Consider the following 18,576-nt stretch of genomic DNA (forward strand, 5'->3'; position numbering starts at 1 on the left):
AGAGCAAGGGGAACAACTACTCCAAGTCTCAGAGCGAGTGACGTTTGAAACGCTATTAGCGCGCACCCCGCTAACTAGCTAGCCATTTCACATCGGTTACACCAGCCTAATCTCGGGAGTTGATAGGCTTGAAGTCATAAACAGCGCAATGCTTGAAGCATTGCGAAGAGCTGCTGGCTAAACGCACGAAAGTGGTGTTTGAATGAATGCTTACGAGCCTGCTGCTGCCTACCACCGCTCAGTCAGACTGCTCTATCTCTATCTGCTCATAGACTTAATTATAACATAATAACACACAGAAATACGAGCCTTAGGTCATTAATATGGTCGAATCCGGAAACTATCATATCGAAAACAAAACGTTTATTCTTTCAGTGAAATACAGAACCGTTCCGTATTTTATCTAAAGGGTGGCATCCATCAGTCTAAATATTCCTGTTACATTGCACAACCTTCAATGTTATGTCATAATTACGTAAAATTCTGGCAAATTAGTTCGCAACAAGCCAGGCGGCCCAAACTGTTGCATGTACCCTGACTCTGCGTGCAATGAACGCAAGAGAAGTGACACAATTTCACCAGGTTAATATTGCCTGCTAACCTGGATTTCTTTTAGCTAAATATGCAGGTTTAAAAAATATATACTTCTGTGTATTGATTTTAAGAAAGGCATTGATGTTAATGGTTAGGTACAGTTGTGCAACGATTGTGCTTTTTTTGCAAATGCGCTTTTGTTAAATCATCCCCCGTTTGGCGAAGTTGGCTGTCTTTGTTAGGAAGAAATAGTCTTCACACAGTTCGCAACGAGCCAGGCGGCCCAAACTGCTGCATATACCCTGACTCTGTTGCAAGAGAAGTGACACAATTTTCCTAGTTAAAAGAAATTCATGTTAGCAGGCAATATTAACTAAATATGCAGGTTTAAAAATATATACTTGTGTATTGATTTTAAGAAAGGCATTGATGTTTATGGTTAGGTACACGTTGGATCAACGACAGTCCTGTTTCGCGAATGCGCACCGCATCGATTATATGCAATAAACCTGCATATAGTAATATCATCAGCCATGTGTAGTTAACTAGTGATTATGATTGATTGATTGTTTTTTATAAGATAAGTTTAATGCTAGCTAGCAACTTACCTTGGCTTCTTACTGCATTCGCGTAACAGGCAGGCTCCTCGTGGAGTGCAATGTAAAGCAGGTGGTTAGAGCATTGGACTAGTTAACCATAAGGTTGCAAGATTGAATCCCTGAGCTGACAAGGTAAAAATCTGTCGTTCTGCCCCTGAACAAGGCAGTTAACCCACCGTTCCTAGGCCGTCATTGAAAATAAGAATGTGTTCTTAACTGACTTGCCTAGTTAAATAAAGGTGTAAAGGTAAAGGTGATAAAGGTGTAAAAAAAAAAACGATTTCCGATTTATGAAAACTTGAAATCGTCCCTAATTAATCGGCCATTCCGATTAATCGGTCGACCTCTACTCTGTACACAAACATTCCTCTCCAGCATATAGGCTCCTTACATCTGACCTCTGCTGGACTGTGAGCTCTGTGAGCTCTGTCTGATAAACACAACAAGGTCTGCAATCTGGCCTAGTCTGAGTTTCCCGCTAACGTTGTCTAGCATAGTATATGTGACCATCTTGTTATTTTGCACTGTGCAGCTATCTCATAGCCTTGTAATAGACCCTGTTTGTTTATCTCCCGGGGCTAGCTGGCTAGCCTTTTACCTTCAGTTAGCATCACCTGTCTGTTGGCATCCTCACTTAGTCAGTCAGCCGACCTGGTTTTGTCGGTTTGTTTTGTGTTCTGAAGACTATGCATTCTGGGAAAGGTGACCATTATGGGATGGAGACAACTGTCAGCAGTCGCAGTAGAAAAACAAAATGGTCTCCCCAATTGAAAGATAACTGTGGGGAAAAGCAATACAGGGTACTTTTCCAACATTTTAACACCAAGGATCAAAGGATTCAGGAACGAAGTGTAATGCAAAAATGGAGCACTTGATCAAACCCTGGTCTTCAAACCAGCCCCTAACAGGCCCTCGAGGAAGAATGCCTAATCTTCCTCTGAGACGCAGAGAGATGCCTCTTCATATTTGTTCAACACAGGCAGATAAATAGACACCTAAGCCTCCACTTTCAGGGGTCCTTCTCTCCTTGACTCTGAAGTAGGCTTTAATCACCCGAGAGCAGGAGAGAAAGCTTCCACGTTCTTGGAACCCGAATGTCAGAACCCTGGGCTTGTTTTGCTTGGGAATCCATCACCCTGGTAACAGACTTGCTGTGTGTTGAGTACTTTGACTCAGGACAGTGTTTTGATGTGATGCAGTCAAAAATATGTATACATATAATATTGATCTCATTCAATGCATTCTTGACCACAACCTGGTAGTATGTTGACAGCTGACAGAACAACATGCCAAAAAACTCAACTGTATTTTACCCATTATTTATTTGACCGTTTACTGTCATTGACAGTCACTGTTAGTTTGTGACCAACTTCGCTCAGTCGTAGCAGAAGCTTTCATCTTATTATATCCTGCTTGGAGCCATTACTAATTGCCCCACTCCTCCTCCTTTTCCCGCAATATAACCGTTATGAAGCTGAGCGAATGGAGGCCTGACTGCAGTTAGATGGATAAAATAAATAGCTTGTGACATTGGAGAGAAAAGGTTACGTCCCAAAGATAATGAAGCGTCCCTGTTTATCACAGGAGAGCAAGGGCGATGGATGGAGAGTGTAACTGAGATGGGAGGGAGAGTGAAAGAGAGACTGCAGTTACTCCCTACTCACTCACCTCAATAAAACCCCTGCCCCCGCTTTGCCTTGACGCTCGCCACTTTATCAGCTTCAGTCAGGAGGTCACATGTTTTACACCCTCCGCGACACGTCCCGGCACGGATCATAACGCCCCCGGAACAGACTGGTTCCTCCGGTTTACCATCCCATCCCAAAAAATCTAATTAAATTCGAGGGATAATTACATTTAGGGGGATAATGGCTATGGAGGCCGTTACAAATTGAATAGAATAGATTGGAAAGATTTCTTTAATCACTCTACTGTAATCAATAGCTAATCTAGCTTTGCAAATTAGGAAGAATGGGTCCCTTTTTTGTGAAGGCTTTGTCACCACCTGTACTCCAGACTTGGGTTCAAATACTATTTGAAATCGTTCAAATACTTAGTGGTTGCTCCAGTCTGCCTGGCGTGTCAGGTGGTTGGGTTTTGCACTTTTCCGGCTAATGTGTTGGTTAGATTGCACCAGCAAAGCTCAATAAAGCCCAGAGAAAGTATTTGAACCCCAGGACTGCCATCTTCTTGGAACAACAGAAGGAAATGGCTCCTCATTCAACTGTTGATAAGTATAAATCAATTCCCTAAGACGGAGGAAAGGTCAATATAATACGTTTTATCCCCCCTGTGCTGCAGTTACATGTGGATTGACTTGACTATAGGTTTTTCGGAAAGGTCGGTTCAATTTAAATTCACTTTGTTATACCTTCTGAATGGAATGTAAACTCGGCCTGGTATCCCATCCTGTCTTCAACTGGACTTTCATCCAATCATCGGAGGGTCAATCTCAAACTTGAGTGAAATTATTTTCTTACATTTCATCAAAATGTGTGTGTGTGTATGTATATACATATATATATATACGTATATATATATGTATATGTGTGTTTATATGTAAATGAGACAGGTGATGTTTTGGAGTTTTTTAAAGAGCAGAAGTATGTCAAACTTGTTTGAAATGGATTTACATAATTACATGGGAAGGGAGGGGAACTCACCACGTCCACCACCAATGTGTGGCTCCCATCTATCTGAATATGTCATAGCATGGAGTATGCATAATGAGGTGTGTTTTCTGTTTGTCATTGTGAAGTATCTAGACTGAGACATCTTCTCTCTCTGGTCTCTCTGCAGTGTCTGAGGACGTTGGTGGGCCACACGGGGGGCGTGTGGTCGTCCCAGATGAGGGACAACATCATCATCAGCGGCTCCACCGACCGGACGCTCAAGGTCTGGAACGCAGAGACGGGCGACTGTATCCACACCCTGTACGGGCATACCTCAACGGTGCGCTGTATGCACCTGCACGAGAAAACGTATGTACTGAGTGACTGTTTACCCAAACAGGTTGTTATCTTTCAAATGGACCAGTAGTTGTCCTACTGGTCCATTACTCTATTCCTGGTATCAAAACAGCATGTATTACAAGCATACTGTACCCAGGCAGTAAAAAACACATCAGCCTCAACACCACAACATGCCAATGTGCCTCATGAAGTGTACTTAGGGTCTCATAGGGACTGAATAGAACCCTGAATAGAACCAAAGTGGCCGTCTAAGTGATCCGCCTGCCACTCCTCTAGTGCTCTTCCTGCCTCGAGGCCGATGTGTTCTGTGTAACATTTTGATTACTCACTCGGAGGAAGTGAAAGGCCTCTGGCGGCTGCAGGGCTTGACAGTGGAAGAACGTTGATTTCCATCTTTGTCAGTGCTGGATCCCGGAAGCCGTTTTGTAACTTATGGTGTGCGCCTCCCAATTCTTTATGAACCTGTTTTTCCGTTTTCTGTGCCGGAGGGGTTGCAGGTTTAGGAGGGGGTGGGTATTGTGTCCTGGGGGTTTTGTGTATGTTCATGTACCAACATGACCATGGCGAAACTCGAAGATGGTCTTGAGAATGAGAAGGCTACTATCTTATTTATGTATTTCCTGTTTTGCTTTCATCAACTGTCATTATGGGAATGAGGGCTAGAGGTCAACCTATTGCATTTACTGCCAGTAAATCACAAACATGAAGGATACGTGTCTGCAGGGCCCTGGCAAAAACACCATTAGGTTTGTCAAGATTCCCATCAAAGCTGTCACATGAACTGTGTTAAACATAAAACAATTGCCTTGATCCTATATGAATCCAATCTAACCAGTAACAACACTCAGCCTGTAATTCTCAGACATTGAGCCAGCCAGCCTGCCAGCTAGCTTTAGATTTGATAAAGTCCCACAAGAATAGACTAGTGTTTTGAATGTTAATGTCTTGTCAATCCGTCTCCTCTTTCTTCTCCCAGGGTGGTGAGTGGTTCTCGCGACGCCACGCTGCGCGTGTGGAACGTCGAGACTGGTCAGTGTTTACACGTCCTCATGGGCCACGTGGCGGCGGTGCGCTGCGTCCAGTACGACGGCCGCAGGGTGGTCAGCGGGGCCTACGACTTCATGGTCAAGGTCTGGGACCCCGAGACTGAGACCTGCCTCCACACGCTGCAGGGCCACACCAACAGAGTGTACTCACTACAGGTAGGGGTCTGTGTACACGTGCTGTCTCATATTTATTTACATTTGAGTCATTTAGCGGACACTCTTATCCAGAGCGACTTATAGGAGCAATTAGCGTTACGTGCCTTGCTCAAGGGCACATTGACATATTTTTCACCTAGTCGGCCCTGGGATTTGAACCAGCAGCCTTTCAGTTACTGGCCCAACGCTCTTAACCGCTAGGCTACCTGCCGCCCACGCTCACTTACACTCATACGCACCACAGAGTCCATGTCATTAATGTCTGAAGATTTGTGTAGTGACTTAGTCTATTGGATTTTAATCTACAGTCCTCTAAGTGAACCGTGTATTTAAACTGTGTATTTAAACTGTGCATAATCAAGCCCTTCTCATCAAAGAGCCCCCCGCCCCAACTCAAACATCACTATTTTTACATTCCTTTTATGTCCTACTATTTGGCAGCCCTCTAGGAATAAAATACGAAACGAATACATTTAACACGCCGTCATAAAAGTCCTCTACTCAAATCAAATCCCTTCATATATCCACTGTACAGTTCGGTGTAAATTATAATAATCTCTTTTGAAAGTGTACAACAGGGTCTCATCTGGTTCATACAGTGCCTAACGCGTCGATAAAACAAGAACGATAGACCTCGGAAAACCCAGAACCCTTTAAAACAGTGTTTGCCGTTGGTGCTTTGAACCGCCATTCCACAATATGAAGGTGGTTGCCATGTGAACCACACTGGTTGGGAAAGAGCCACAACAAAATAGTCCCTCTGTCTGTTGTATCCAAGGCAGCAGAGCAGCAGTACGATGGGTTATTCTCAACTCCTTCTCTTTCTACGTTGCAGTAACATTATATAAACAGAACATTGGTGTGAGTCTGGGTCACACACACACACACACACACACACACACACACACACACAGCAGTAGTAGTGTTAGAAGGTTAATGGATTCCTCTGCCTCGTGTCCTCGAAGATGTCCTCTCCCTTTACATCTCTCGCTCTCGCTCAATCTGTGATGACGGAGCAGTTTAGAGCCACAACTATCACCTTCAGAGAGAGAGGCTGCATCCCAAATGGTTCCCTTTTCCCTTTATAGTGCATTGCTTTAGACCAGGCTCAAAGGTAGTTCATCTGAATAGGGAATAGGAGAGAGAGGTTTACTGTTCAGATGGACAGATGCCCTCCACTCTATACACTCTACGTGACTCTGACTTTGAAAAAGCTGTGCAAATCTATACAATGAATTAGATCTAATGAATGAATGTGATATTATATGAATGCTAATGAATTGAATTCATTATATCTAATAGAATAGTATCTAGAAAAGCCTTATTTGACTCTGATTCAATGGATTCATCAGACACATCCGATCTGAATTCCAACGTGCAATTCCTTATTTTATACTACATTTTATTGTAATATATAAGTGGATCCTCCTCTGTTTGGCTTGCTCTTTGGGTTCTGTCCCAGGGTACCCAATTTGTAAGTCGCTCTGGATAAGAGCGTCTGCTAAATGACTTAAATGTAATGTAAATGTACTGTAAAGCCTCTCTGATAACTGCTGATGAAAAAGGGCTTCATGAATACATTCTATTGATTGATTCCATGCTAGAATAGAAATGACTGGAATCCGTTGGTGTCAAACGGAATGTACCACAATAACTGGCTCATCCTTCCACCCCTCCAGTTTGATGGGATCCACGTGGTGAGTGGTAGCCTGGACACGTCTATCCGGGTGTGGGATGTGGAGACGGGTAACTGCATCCACACTCTGACAGGTCACCAGTCCCTCACCAGCGGCATGGAGCTCAAAGACAACATCCTGGTCTCGGGCAACGCCGACTCCACCGTCAAGATCTGGGACATCAAGACGGGACAGTGCCTGCAGACGTTGCAAGGTGAGTCTTCATCCTTCCCACACACACACGTAGTGCCTGCAGACGTTGCAAGGTGAGTCTTCATCCTTCCCACACACACCCATAGTGCCTGCAGACGTTGCAAGGTGAGTCTTCATCCTTCCCGCACACACACGTAGTGCCTGCAGACGTTGCAAGGTGAGTCTTCATCCTTCCCACAGACACACGTAGTGCCTGCAGACGTTGCAAGGTGAGTCTTCGTCCTTCCCACACACACACATAGTGCCTGCAGACGTTGCAAGGCGAGTCTTCGTCCTTCCCACACACACACATAGTGCCTGCAGACGTTGCAAGGCGAGTCTTCATCCTTCCCGCACACACACGTAGTGCCTGCAGACGTTGCAAGGTGAGTCTTCGTCCTTCCCACAGACACACGTAGTGCCTGGAGACGTTGAAAGGCAAGTCTGTCGTCAACGCCCTCGTTGGAACAGGGTTGTTTTCATTAAGGAACAACGAAGTAAAACGCTTTGCAATGGAAAATGAAAACGGGTGTTTCTCATTGGACAAGTTCAGGTAGTCCCTCCCTGTTTCAGCCCATTTTCTTCTGTATGGTGGTTTGTAAATATAACCATGTTTGATTGGTTGATTTGATATGACTTATATAGTGCGTTCTTGACTCTCAAAATGCTTTACATGGTATGGGGGGAAACTCCCTTCAAACTCCACCATCTAGCTACCACAGGCAACTCGACAACCTTTTATCTGTAAGTGGGGAAAATGTCTGGAATTGGCCAATTTTGGAACCGAGCAAAAGGCTGTTGCTCTGAGATATTCACTCAATGATGTGCTTGGCTGTGCATGGCCAAATGGAGCCAACACATTGTGGGCCAGCCAGCCAGCCACTCTTCAGATAGGGATCATTTCCCTGGCTCTGGTTGTTAGTGTAACAGTTCTCTCAGCCATTAGCACTAAGTACTGTTACCTTGAATGGGGAGAAATGGAGAAACCCTTACTGTGCAGCTGCACTGTTTTCTGACAGTGCTAATTTCCCCCCAAATGGCCTTATTAGTGAACTACAAACCCAACCATTCCCATGGAACTACAACTCACACGTGTACCCTCCCCTTGGAACAAAGGGAATAGATATCGCCCTGTTTTAGAATGAGAGAGAAGAGGGGAGGATGTGAGAGAAGGGGTGATGGCCCTGCATGAGGATGAGAGACAAGGCAAGAAGGGCATTCTATGCTATCAAAAGGAACTTAAAATTTGCATACCAATTAGGATCTAGCTAAAAGAAATACTTTAATCATTTATAGAACCCATTGCCCTTTATGGTTGTGAGGTCTGGGGTCCGCTCACCAACCAAGAATTCACAAAATGGGACAAACACCAAATTGAGACTGCATGCAGAATTCTACAAAAAAAATCCTCAGTGTACCAGTGTTTAATTGCTATATTATAATTACTTTGCCACCATGGCCTATTTATTGCCTTACCTCTCTTATCCTACCTCATTTGCACATGCTGTATATAGATTTTTCTACAGTATTATAGATTTTTTTTTATCTGTTTCACTTGCTTTGGCAATGTAACATGTGTTTTCCATGCCAATAAAGCCTCTTACATTGAAATGGAATTGAATTGAGAGGATGATGAGGAGGGATGAAGAAAGGTGGATGGGGTCCTGTCTTGTCGGGGAGCCTGGCCTAGGTCCTGTCTTGTCGGGGAGCCTGGCCCATGAGGGGCATGACAAGGGGGTGGGACGCTAGGCTAAGGGGGCATGGAGGGGGGTGGGGTGCAGGGATTATGTAGGTCATGTAATTGGGTCAATGGGCAATTTCTGCCATTCATTCATTAGGGCATTTAGATAAGACAATAGCCTAACAGGCAACTCACTGGCAGCCACAGATGAGGTACTTAGGCTGAGAGGATAGGTAACGATGTAGCCAGCTGCTTTGTTGTGGAAATTAAATGGGTGGAAGGGAGGGAGCGAGGGAGAGATGTGGGGGTTGGCTGGGTACATTGTCCAATATCTTTTCGAGAAAGGCGCAGTGTAAATGTCTAGCCCCTTGAAAACACTACAGACAGACGAAGGGAGAGGATGAGGGTTTACACTGCTGGCTGCCACTGGAGCACTGTTCAAATGACATCTGTTGGTAGGCTAATGAACACAATTCCTAGTGTACTTCATACAATGAATGATTTTGCATTCATAATGAGCACATTTCATTGTGGACTGTAGTTCACCATATTAGAGGTTTCATCCTGATTACTATTCACTGTTTAGAGTTTTGTGGAATAACTGCTGGAAGGTATTGTAATGTTGCCACATCTTTGAAACTGTGATTCTGTGTTTGTTTTAATAGTGTAAACTAGATCAAATGTGGGGGATTTATCATCTGCATATCCTAAGGGAATATTAGTCATTCACACAGACACACACACACACACACACACACACACACACACACACACACACACACACACACACACACACACACACACACACACACACACACATCTCGTCGAAAGAGGAGGCAACAGACACCACAATCTGCACACCAAATGGGTGTTGCTGCCACACTCGCCACACATACACACACCACATACACACACACCGCTGTAGTACCAGAAGGCTGCAGTCAGCAGAGCTAGTCGGCAGCTGTAGATGGTGACAGCTCTATGCCCTGGGCTCCTCTTTACTAGCCTTTTCTCCCTCACTCGTTGAGTCCATCTAACTCTCTGCCTCTCTCTACGTTCTTGAAGGGATATTGCGGGATTTTGGCAACGGGGCCCTTCATCTACTTTCCGAGAGTCGGATGAACTCATTGATGCCATGTTTATGTCTCTGTGTCCAGTATGAAGGAAGTTAGAAGTAGTTTCACTACCCAATGCTAACTAGCGTTAGCGCAATTGATGCAAGTCACATCGACTTGTATTAATTGCGCTAACGCTAGTTAGCAACTTCAGAGACACAAAAATGGTATCTGTGAGTTCATCTGACTCTGGGGAAGTAGACGTTAAAGGGACACTACAGTGAAAATGAGAAACTAGCTATTTATCTCTTTCACACATTCACTCACTCTTCTCCCCCTCCTCTCTCTCTCTCTCTCTCTCTCTCCCCCCCTCTCCACCACCAGGTCCCCACAAGCACCAGAGCGCCGTGACGTGCCTGCAGTTCAACAAGAACTTTGTCATCACCAGCTCGGACGACGGCACGGTGAAGCTGTGGGACCTGAAGACGGGCGAGTTCATCCGCAACCTGGTGACGCTGGAGAGCGGCGGCAGCGGCGGGGTGGTGTGGCGCATCCGTGCCTCCAACACCAAGCTGGTGTGTGCCGTGGGAAGCCGCAACGGCACCGAGGAGACAAAACTACTGGTGCTAGACTTTGACGTGGACATGAAGTGAGAGGAGAGGAGGGGAAATGGTCGAGACGGGGACAAATGAGGAGAGGGGAGGAGGGTTAAAGGGAGACGAGGATGAGATGGCTCAACATCGAGGGTGAACGTGCCCTAAACTCTTCACTCCCACACTCAGAAACAGCCCCACCCTACCCTCAACGCTACCACCGCCCCCTCCTTACCTCTCCCCTCTCCCGTTTTTGACAAAGCCACAGTCGCCAACCTCACCGGCCTGCACCTGTACTTGTTACCCCTCCCACCTTAAGGGGGTGGAGTCCGAATCAGAAGGGGTGGGGTGGAAATGGGTGTGGCTTGGAACAGGGGTGCGGCTCGCCGCACCTCTGCGGTAGGCTGGGAGGAAGAGGATGAAGAGGGGGAGGAACGGACTCGTCCAATAAAGGAGGAAGAGAAGAAAGACAGGAACTCTTGAAGAAATAACTCTGCGGCTATAGAGGCAGCTTCTTCGCAAAATAAACAGAGACTTGTTCACTCAAGCCTGACGCAAGCATTTGTTCAGATGTATAAAGATATATAATTTTTTATCCCCCACATAAAGCGCCAAACGACTATTTAATAGAAGAACAACACTATATACAGTACACAAGGCAAAGACACAGGGAAACATCAAATTCTCATTTGAGGAAATTAAGTGAATTGGAAAAAAGTTTGACAACACACAGACACACAATATTAGCTAAGTAAGGAGGTTCTTGTCGTCGGGGAGAGAATGAGAGAAACGACATGCCAAGAATCTGATTGGTCCCCAAACCAGGTATGAGCCTATAACATCAGGCCCTATATCCTGTTCTCTGTTTGTTCCATTCTTATTGTTCTTCAGTCTTTTAGTTCCAGGGTTTGATTTCTTCAAAAAACACATAGGAGCACACCTACAACTGTGAATTTGCTTTCCTGTTGTAGCTATGTTCTTTCAATCAGTTCAAAGACCAGGATTTTTGTTGTTTGTTTGTTTTTTGGTTGCCTATTGTTGCCAACAGCAACAAGTCCCAGTATTAACCTGTTTCACTCACTTCTTTGCTTTTGTTATCTCACCACGTTTTATTTTCTGTTTGGGTTGTTCTTTACATTTTTCTTTTCTTCATAGCTGAAGTCTGGAGATGTTACGTCTCTAGATTTAGACATTATGCTGTCCTTTGTTTTTCAACGAGTCTGGCTGGGTTGGTTCCTCAATGCTGGTTCTTACGTGGGGGGGAAAGGTTGGGGTTCTCTTCTCGGAGCTCTTCGTGTGGAATAGCGTCCTCCCTCCCAGTACTGTTTTCCCGGTGGGTAAACTGTATTTATGCTGCTAGATAAAAACGAAATAAAGATGGAAATTTTACTCGCTGTGACGTTTTAGTCCCAGACTAAATTCCAAAATGGACTCTTCTAATGTTTTAAACAGACGACACACAAAAGAGAGAGAGAGGGAAACATGACAATAACAACCGTGGTTTTGTTTCTGCCACTGAAACTTGAGCCAAACATGCCTCAGCGAGGCTGAGAGGAGAGAGTGTTGGACAAAGACAGGTTTGCCTGCGTAGAGGAAACGATAGGGTGTAATGTGCGTGTGTGTGTGTGTGTGTGTGCGAGCGTGTGTATGTTTTTGGGCAAATTGTTAACACATTCCTTGGGACAAAGTGCTTTCAGCCTGTTCTGTGGGGAACTGTGTAGATGCTGTGTGGACTGTCAAAGAGAAAAAAGAAAATAGCAAATGTTTTTTTTTTAATTTTTTTTTTATGAGTGAAAGAAAGAACTGTCCATCCATATGTGATTTGTTTCCATTCAAATTTTTGAAGCAACATTGATGAATGGACGCAAACTGACGACAAGTACAGTAGAAGGCAGGACAGTCTTAGTGTTATGAATATGACATATTACACGTTACAGTCAAACTGTTAAGCGCTAGCTAGCTCGCGTAGCAGTTAGCCGTCTAATGGTTTGAATGGAAAAAGTACCTACAGGCAACCTGGCTTCAAGTGAACAGAACATTGTAGCCAAAACCATTAGTTAAACTCAATCTCCCAAGAAAGGAGTCACACACAACTCAAGCAGAACTGTGAAAGTGGTTTAACACTGTATATTAAAAAAAAAAAAATCTTGTTCTTTCTCCTCTCTCGTTTTATTTTTAATCTGTTTTAATTTATGATCTGGTTTGAGAAATCAGATGCCGCAGGTGTTTTTATTTTTTCAGTTCATTCATGTAACTGCCTGGCAAAAAGAAAACAGACAGAGAAAAAAAACCTGAAAGCGATTGTGTATTTGTTTGATTCAACTTAGAATTTTTATTTTCTTATAACTTAAGTGCAATAAAATGTGCGTTTTTTTTGTTTTTCATTTCAAGCATTTCAGTTGTCTGTTTTTCACTGTGTTATGTGTTCAATAAAACCTCTTCGGTTTATTACATTACTGAGGGGAATACTTTCAAATACTTTGTCTTTGGCGCACGTTTCAACACACACACATTCGCATCGAAAATGAAACCGGTAACCACGATAACATGTAAGAGAAAGTTTGAGATTACTAGCATGTTGAACAAATGAGGTTCACGGAACTGGAGTCACGGTTAAGTAGTGTGCTGGTGCTTGGTTCTTCTACACGCCAGTGTTCCTTGTGGTGTTGGAAGTCTAATTTCCATAGTATTTAATTTACCATGACTACATAAGTGCCTAACCCCACCCATATCATTAGCTTCATTCTGTATCCAGTTTTGCTATACAACACTTGACCTCCACATTAGAACGTGTTAGCATATAAAACGAATGTATTCCTATGGGAACATCGACTACCTCCTCAACTGAAGTGTCATCTTCACTGTGTTCCACTATGTACATCCTGCACTGTTGAAATCCAGAGTGGTTTGTATATTGACAACTTCCAGTTTTATGGCTGTGGTTTCTCATCTGCATGTTGGCTAGTGATATCTCATCTTTTCTTGTTCAGGCTGCAGTATAAAAGGCTCTCGAAAAATATATTTTTTATTTTTAACTAGGCAAGTCAGTTAAGAACAAATTCCTATTTTACCATGACGGCCTATAAAGGCGTGAAGACTGTAGGTAAAGTATCCCCTCTTGTCAACAAGTTTATCCCTTCATGCCTATTCCATCTGAGATGTGATGTTGTGATGCATACAGACTGTGGTTGTAGTTGGGGGGGGGAATTAAGAATGGGATGATTTGGGTACAGGGGGGGAAATAGATGTACTCTTATATGCCTGAGTGCAATTTAGTAAGATTTGGTGATATTTCCTGATATGAATCTCTAAAGGTTTTTGTAATGTTTGGTCTTCAAAGTTCCATAACTATAAAGACAAGACAACATCATTTACAGTTTTAAGACCGGAAACAGCACTGGAACAAGTTTCATACATCCTACACTCATTTTACTGACAGAATATATAGTTAAAGGTAACAAGCAACGAAAAGGAATTCTGAAAGGCTCCCTGCAGGTACATTTCAACCAATGGAAGCTGCGGCCGACCGGTTTCTGAGTGGATAGCAAAGATACAGTAGCTTCATTACAAGACACTGATGTATATCCACAGCCACTCTTAAAGCACTTCATTTTGGGACGTGATGAATCGGCTCTATTCCTTCAAGTTATTAGCTATTAATCTACCTTCTACCCCCCCCCCCTTTCTCCTACCTCCAGGCAGGATTCATTTCTCTGGCTTGTAATTCACTCTGCATATATGCATTGCGACCAGTGCTCATTGATGGATGTATCGTATTCCCATCCACTCACACAAAACCTAGCCAGGGGTGGTAAAGTAAGCAGGAGAGATCAATAGCACCCTATTCCCTTTATAGTGCACTAATTTTGACCAGGGCTCATGGATCTCTGCAGGGAATGGGGTGCGTTTGGGATGCATGTCTAGACCCAGCTAGGGATGATAAAATAAGAGAGATGGGGCTGGAAAGGTTTGGTGGGAAGGTAAGGGGGAGCGGTGCTACTGTTTTACAGTGATATACAGTGGGGCAAAAAAGTATTTAGTCAGCCACCAGTTGTGCAAGTTCTCCCACTTAAAAATATGAGAGAGGCCTGTAATTTTCATCATAGGTACACTTCAACTGTGAGAGACGGAATCTAAAATAAAAATCCAGAAAATCACATTGTATGATTTTTAAATAATTAATTTGCATTTTATTGCATGACATAAGTATTTGATCACCTACCAACCAGTAAGAATTCCGGCTCTTACAGACCTGTTAGTTTTTCTTTAAGAAGCCCTCCTGTTCTCCACTCATTACCTGTATTAACTGCACCTGTTTGAACTTGTTACCTGTATGAAAGACACCTGTCCACACACTCAATCAAACAGATTCCAACCTCTCCACAATGGCCAAGACCAGAGAGCTGTGTAAGGACATCAGGGATAAAATTGTAGACCTGCACAAGGCTGGGATGGGCTACAGGACAATAGGCAAGCAGCTTGGTGAGAAGGAAACAACTGTTGGCGCAATTATTAGAAAATGGAAGAAGTTCAAGATGACGGTCAATCACCCTCGGTCTGGGGCTCCATGCAAGATTTCACCTCGTGGGGCATCAATGATCATGAGGAAGGTGAGGGATCAGCCCAGAACTACACGGCAGGACCTGGTCAATGACCTGAAGAGAGCTGGGACCACAGTCTCAAAGAAAACCATTAGTAACACACTACGCCGTCATGGATTAAAATCCTGCAGCGCACGCAAGGTCCCCCTGCTTAAGCCAGTGCATGTCCAGGCCTGTCTGAAGTTTGCCAATGACCATCTGGATGATCCAGAGGAGGAATGGGAGAAGGTCATGTGGTCTGATGAGACAAAAATAGAGCTTTTTGGTCTAACTCCACTCGCCGTGTTTGGAGGAAGAAGAAGTATGAGTACAACCCCAAGAACACCATCCCAACCGTGAAGCATGGAGGTGGAAACATCATTCTTTGGGGATGCTTTTCTGCAAAGGGGACAGGACGACTGCACCGTATTGAGGGGAGGATGGATGGGGCCATGTATCGCGAGATCTTGGCCAACAACCTCCTTCCCTCAGTAAGAGCATTGAAGATGGGTCGTGGCTGGGTCTTCCAGCATGACAACGACACGAAGCACACAGCCATGGCAACTAAGGAGTGGCTCCGTAAGAAGCATCTCAAGGTCCTGGAGTGGCCTAGCCAGTCTCCAGACCTGAACCCAATAGAAAATCTTTGGAGGGAGCTGAAAGTCCGTATTGCCCAGCGACAGCCCCGAAACCTGAAGGATCTGGAGAAGATCTGTAGGGAGGAGTGGGCCAAAATCCCTGCTGCAGTGTGTGCAAACCTAGTCAAGAACTACAGGAAACGTATGATCTCTGTAATTGCAAACAAAGGTTTCTGTACCAAATATTAAGTTCTGCTTTTCTGATGTATCAAATACTTATGTCATGCAATAAAATGCAAATTAATTACTTAAAAATCATACAATGTGATTTTCTGGATTTTTGTTTTAGATTCCGTCTCTCATAGTTGAAGTGTACCTATGATAAAAATTACAGACCTCTACATGCTTTGTAAGTAGGAAAACCTGCAAAATCGGCAGTGTATCAAATACTTGTTCTCCCCACTGTAGATGGGTTTTGATGGGGGGATGAGGTCTGTGTTTGGAGGGGGAAAAGATGAAGGGTTTAATGTAAAGGAGTTGGGATGGAGGGGGAGGAAGGAGGATCCCTGCTCCCTCCCCCCCTCCCTCTTATCCCTTTGTTCAGTAATCCTGCCCTGCAGGGATAGTTCCAGTGTACTAGTGCCAGGAGATGCTCAAAACCAGGGCCTGTAAACTGGCCAGTGCTAGGCTAACGCTAGGCTACACAGCTCCGTAGCTAGCCTCCATCTAAGGGGCCCTGCTATACTTATTTTACCCAGGCAGGGGAGTCCCCAGTGGGGGGTTGGGTATCTTTCCTTAATGGGGAAAGTGCTAACTAGCAGAGCTCCATAAAGGGAGAATGATGTAGTTCCTCAGAGCCATTTTAGACAGGAATAAATAGAGAACCATATAGCCCTGATTCCTTTGGGAGCTGATGTGCTAGTCGTTCATGTTGTCACCTAGGGTGGCCCTATGGAGACTAGTTGTGAATGAACAGGACACACACACTGAGGCTGACGTGAGGGTAATCGCCACCCAACACTCCCTTGTTGCTGGGAAACCAGAGGTGTGTGTTTGACTGTCTTGACCTTCCCCTCTTTTTGCCCTGGCAAGGTTGGACTCGAACAAGATATTGAAAACCCCATTGTGATGCTAGGTAGGTTTGTCATTTCTCTAATTGGCCTTTTAGAATGAGTTTCTGACTTCCTGGGTTCAGGAAAGACAAGATGGAGGGTCACATCACATCTGATAGAGCACCGCACAATGAGACGAGTCACAAGGCGGGTCGTGTTCATTAGGGCGCACGGTAGCAAAATACTTCGCAACAGAAGACTAAACCGAGCGTTTCTTATTGGAGAACTTCAGGTTGTCCCTCCCTGTTTCGGTCCGTTTTCTTCCGTTTGGTGCCTAATGAATAGGGCCTAGATTTTGAGAACAATTGCATGTGAAGGCTCCAACACATTCATATTCACAGTCGTGCGCTTCCCTTCACTTGTATGGCGTGGCAGGCATGGCTGACAGTATACCCAGCGGCATGCCAGGCATCACTAATCTCAGGAGAGTAGCCGTCGGTCTCCAGCTTGGCTTATAGCCTCTTTGATCTGTTGGGATTCATGATTGATTGGCGCACAAGGGAAGACCTTGGCCTTCTGGCATATCTAGAGCTGGGCACAATGGTTGGCATACATATGGAGAGGGAAAGAATGGCCGTTCTCAATTAATCTGCTCTATTTTCCAAAAGCCCTCAAGTGCAGTAACATTTGGAGCTAGGATGGGAGCTAGGCTACTAGGGTATACCCCCACACACACAAACACACGGTTATGGTGACCTGCTTTCCAATAATCCCATCTATAACAGCTCTAGGACTGAGATGCATGAACTAATTTGACAGTCAAACTAAGCTGCTCTCAAAATGTCCTCTAGTCTATCACCAATGGTTTGGTCCACAGACACAGTATGTTTACTGATTTAATTTGAGTATCACCAATGGTTTGGAACACAGACACAGCAGTATGTTTACTGATTAGTGTGAGTAGTTATTGGACTGTTAAGTCCACCCACCTGGTTTAGTTTGAGTGACCTTTGGAGTTGAGAACTTGGAGGTGGAACAGCAAGCTGAGGTGTGTGTGTTCTCTCAGTGTGGGGGACTTGAAATGAGCATACACACTCGCACTACGCCAGAGCCCATCTGTACAGTGCTACCGTGCGTGGGCGGAGAGAGGCAGGGGACATGCCAGGAGGACATACTGCCACAGGGAGGGCACACACACACTGATATGTATAGTCACAGCATCTGATGATAGAGGACCACCTGTCCATGAGAGAACCTTGTGTGTTTGATGGTTAAGGTCAAATCAAATGCTATACGTCACATGCTTAGTAAACAACCGGTGTAGACGAACAGTGAAATGCTTACGGGCCCTTCCCAACAATGCAGAGAGAAAGAAAATATGGAAAAGTAAAACACAAAGTAATAATATATACACAATGAGTAATGATAACTTGACTATATACACAAGGTACCAGTACTGAATCGACGTGCAGGGTACGAGGTAATTGATGTAGATATCTACATATAACTAAGAATCAAGTGACAGATAGTAAACAGTAGCAGCAGCGTATGTGATGAGACAAAAGTTTGCGCAAAAAGGGTCAATGCAGATAGTCTGGGAGGCTATTTGATGAACTATTTAACTAACTAGTTAGCAGTGTTATGGCTTGGCGGGTAGAATCTGTTCAGGGTGCTGTTGGTTCCAGACTTGGTTCATCGGTACCGCATGTCGTGTGGTAGCAGAGACTTGGGTTGATGGAGTCTTTGACAATTCTTAGGGCCTTCCTCTGACACCGCCTGGTATAGAGGTCCTGGATGGCAGGAAACTCGGCCCCAGTGATGTACTGGGCCATCGGCACTACCCTCTACTGATTTGCGTACGG

At 44.5% G+C, this 18,576-nt stretch overlaps 1 protein-coding gene across 6 annotated transcripts in view; it reads left to right on the forward strand.

Moving 5' to 3' along the window:
- LOC139567067 (F-box/WD repeat-containing protein 7-like) overlaps positions 1–12,960 on the forward strand; it is a 203,285-nt gene extending 190,325 nt beyond the window's left edge. For all 6 annotated transcript variants that reach the window (XM_071388516.1, XM_071388515.1, XM_071388518.1 and 3 more), the window contains 4 exons: positions 3,933–4,114; positions 5,082–5,307; positions 6,987–7,197; positions 10,296–12,960. In XM_071388516.1, coding sequence (XP_071244617.1) covers positions 3,933–4,114; positions 5,082–5,307; positions 6,987–7,197; positions 10,296–10,564 — 888 coding nt within the window. In that variant the 3' untranslated portion in view covers positions 10,565–12,960. The remainder of the gene's footprint in view (positions 1–3,932; positions 4,115–5,081; positions 5,308–6,986; positions 7,198–10,295) is intronic.
- The last annotated feature ends 5,616 nt before the right edge of the window (positions 12,961–18,576 follow it).

Source organism: Salvelinus alpinus, unplaced genomic scaffold, assembly GCF_045679555.1.
Source record: "Salvelinus alpinus unplaced genomic scaffold, SLU_Salpinus.1 scaffold_41, whole genome shotgun sequence".
Classification (NCBI taxonomy): domain Eukaryota; kingdom Metazoa; phylum Chordata; class Actinopteri; order Salmoniformes; family Salmonidae; genus Salvelinus; species Salvelinus alpinus.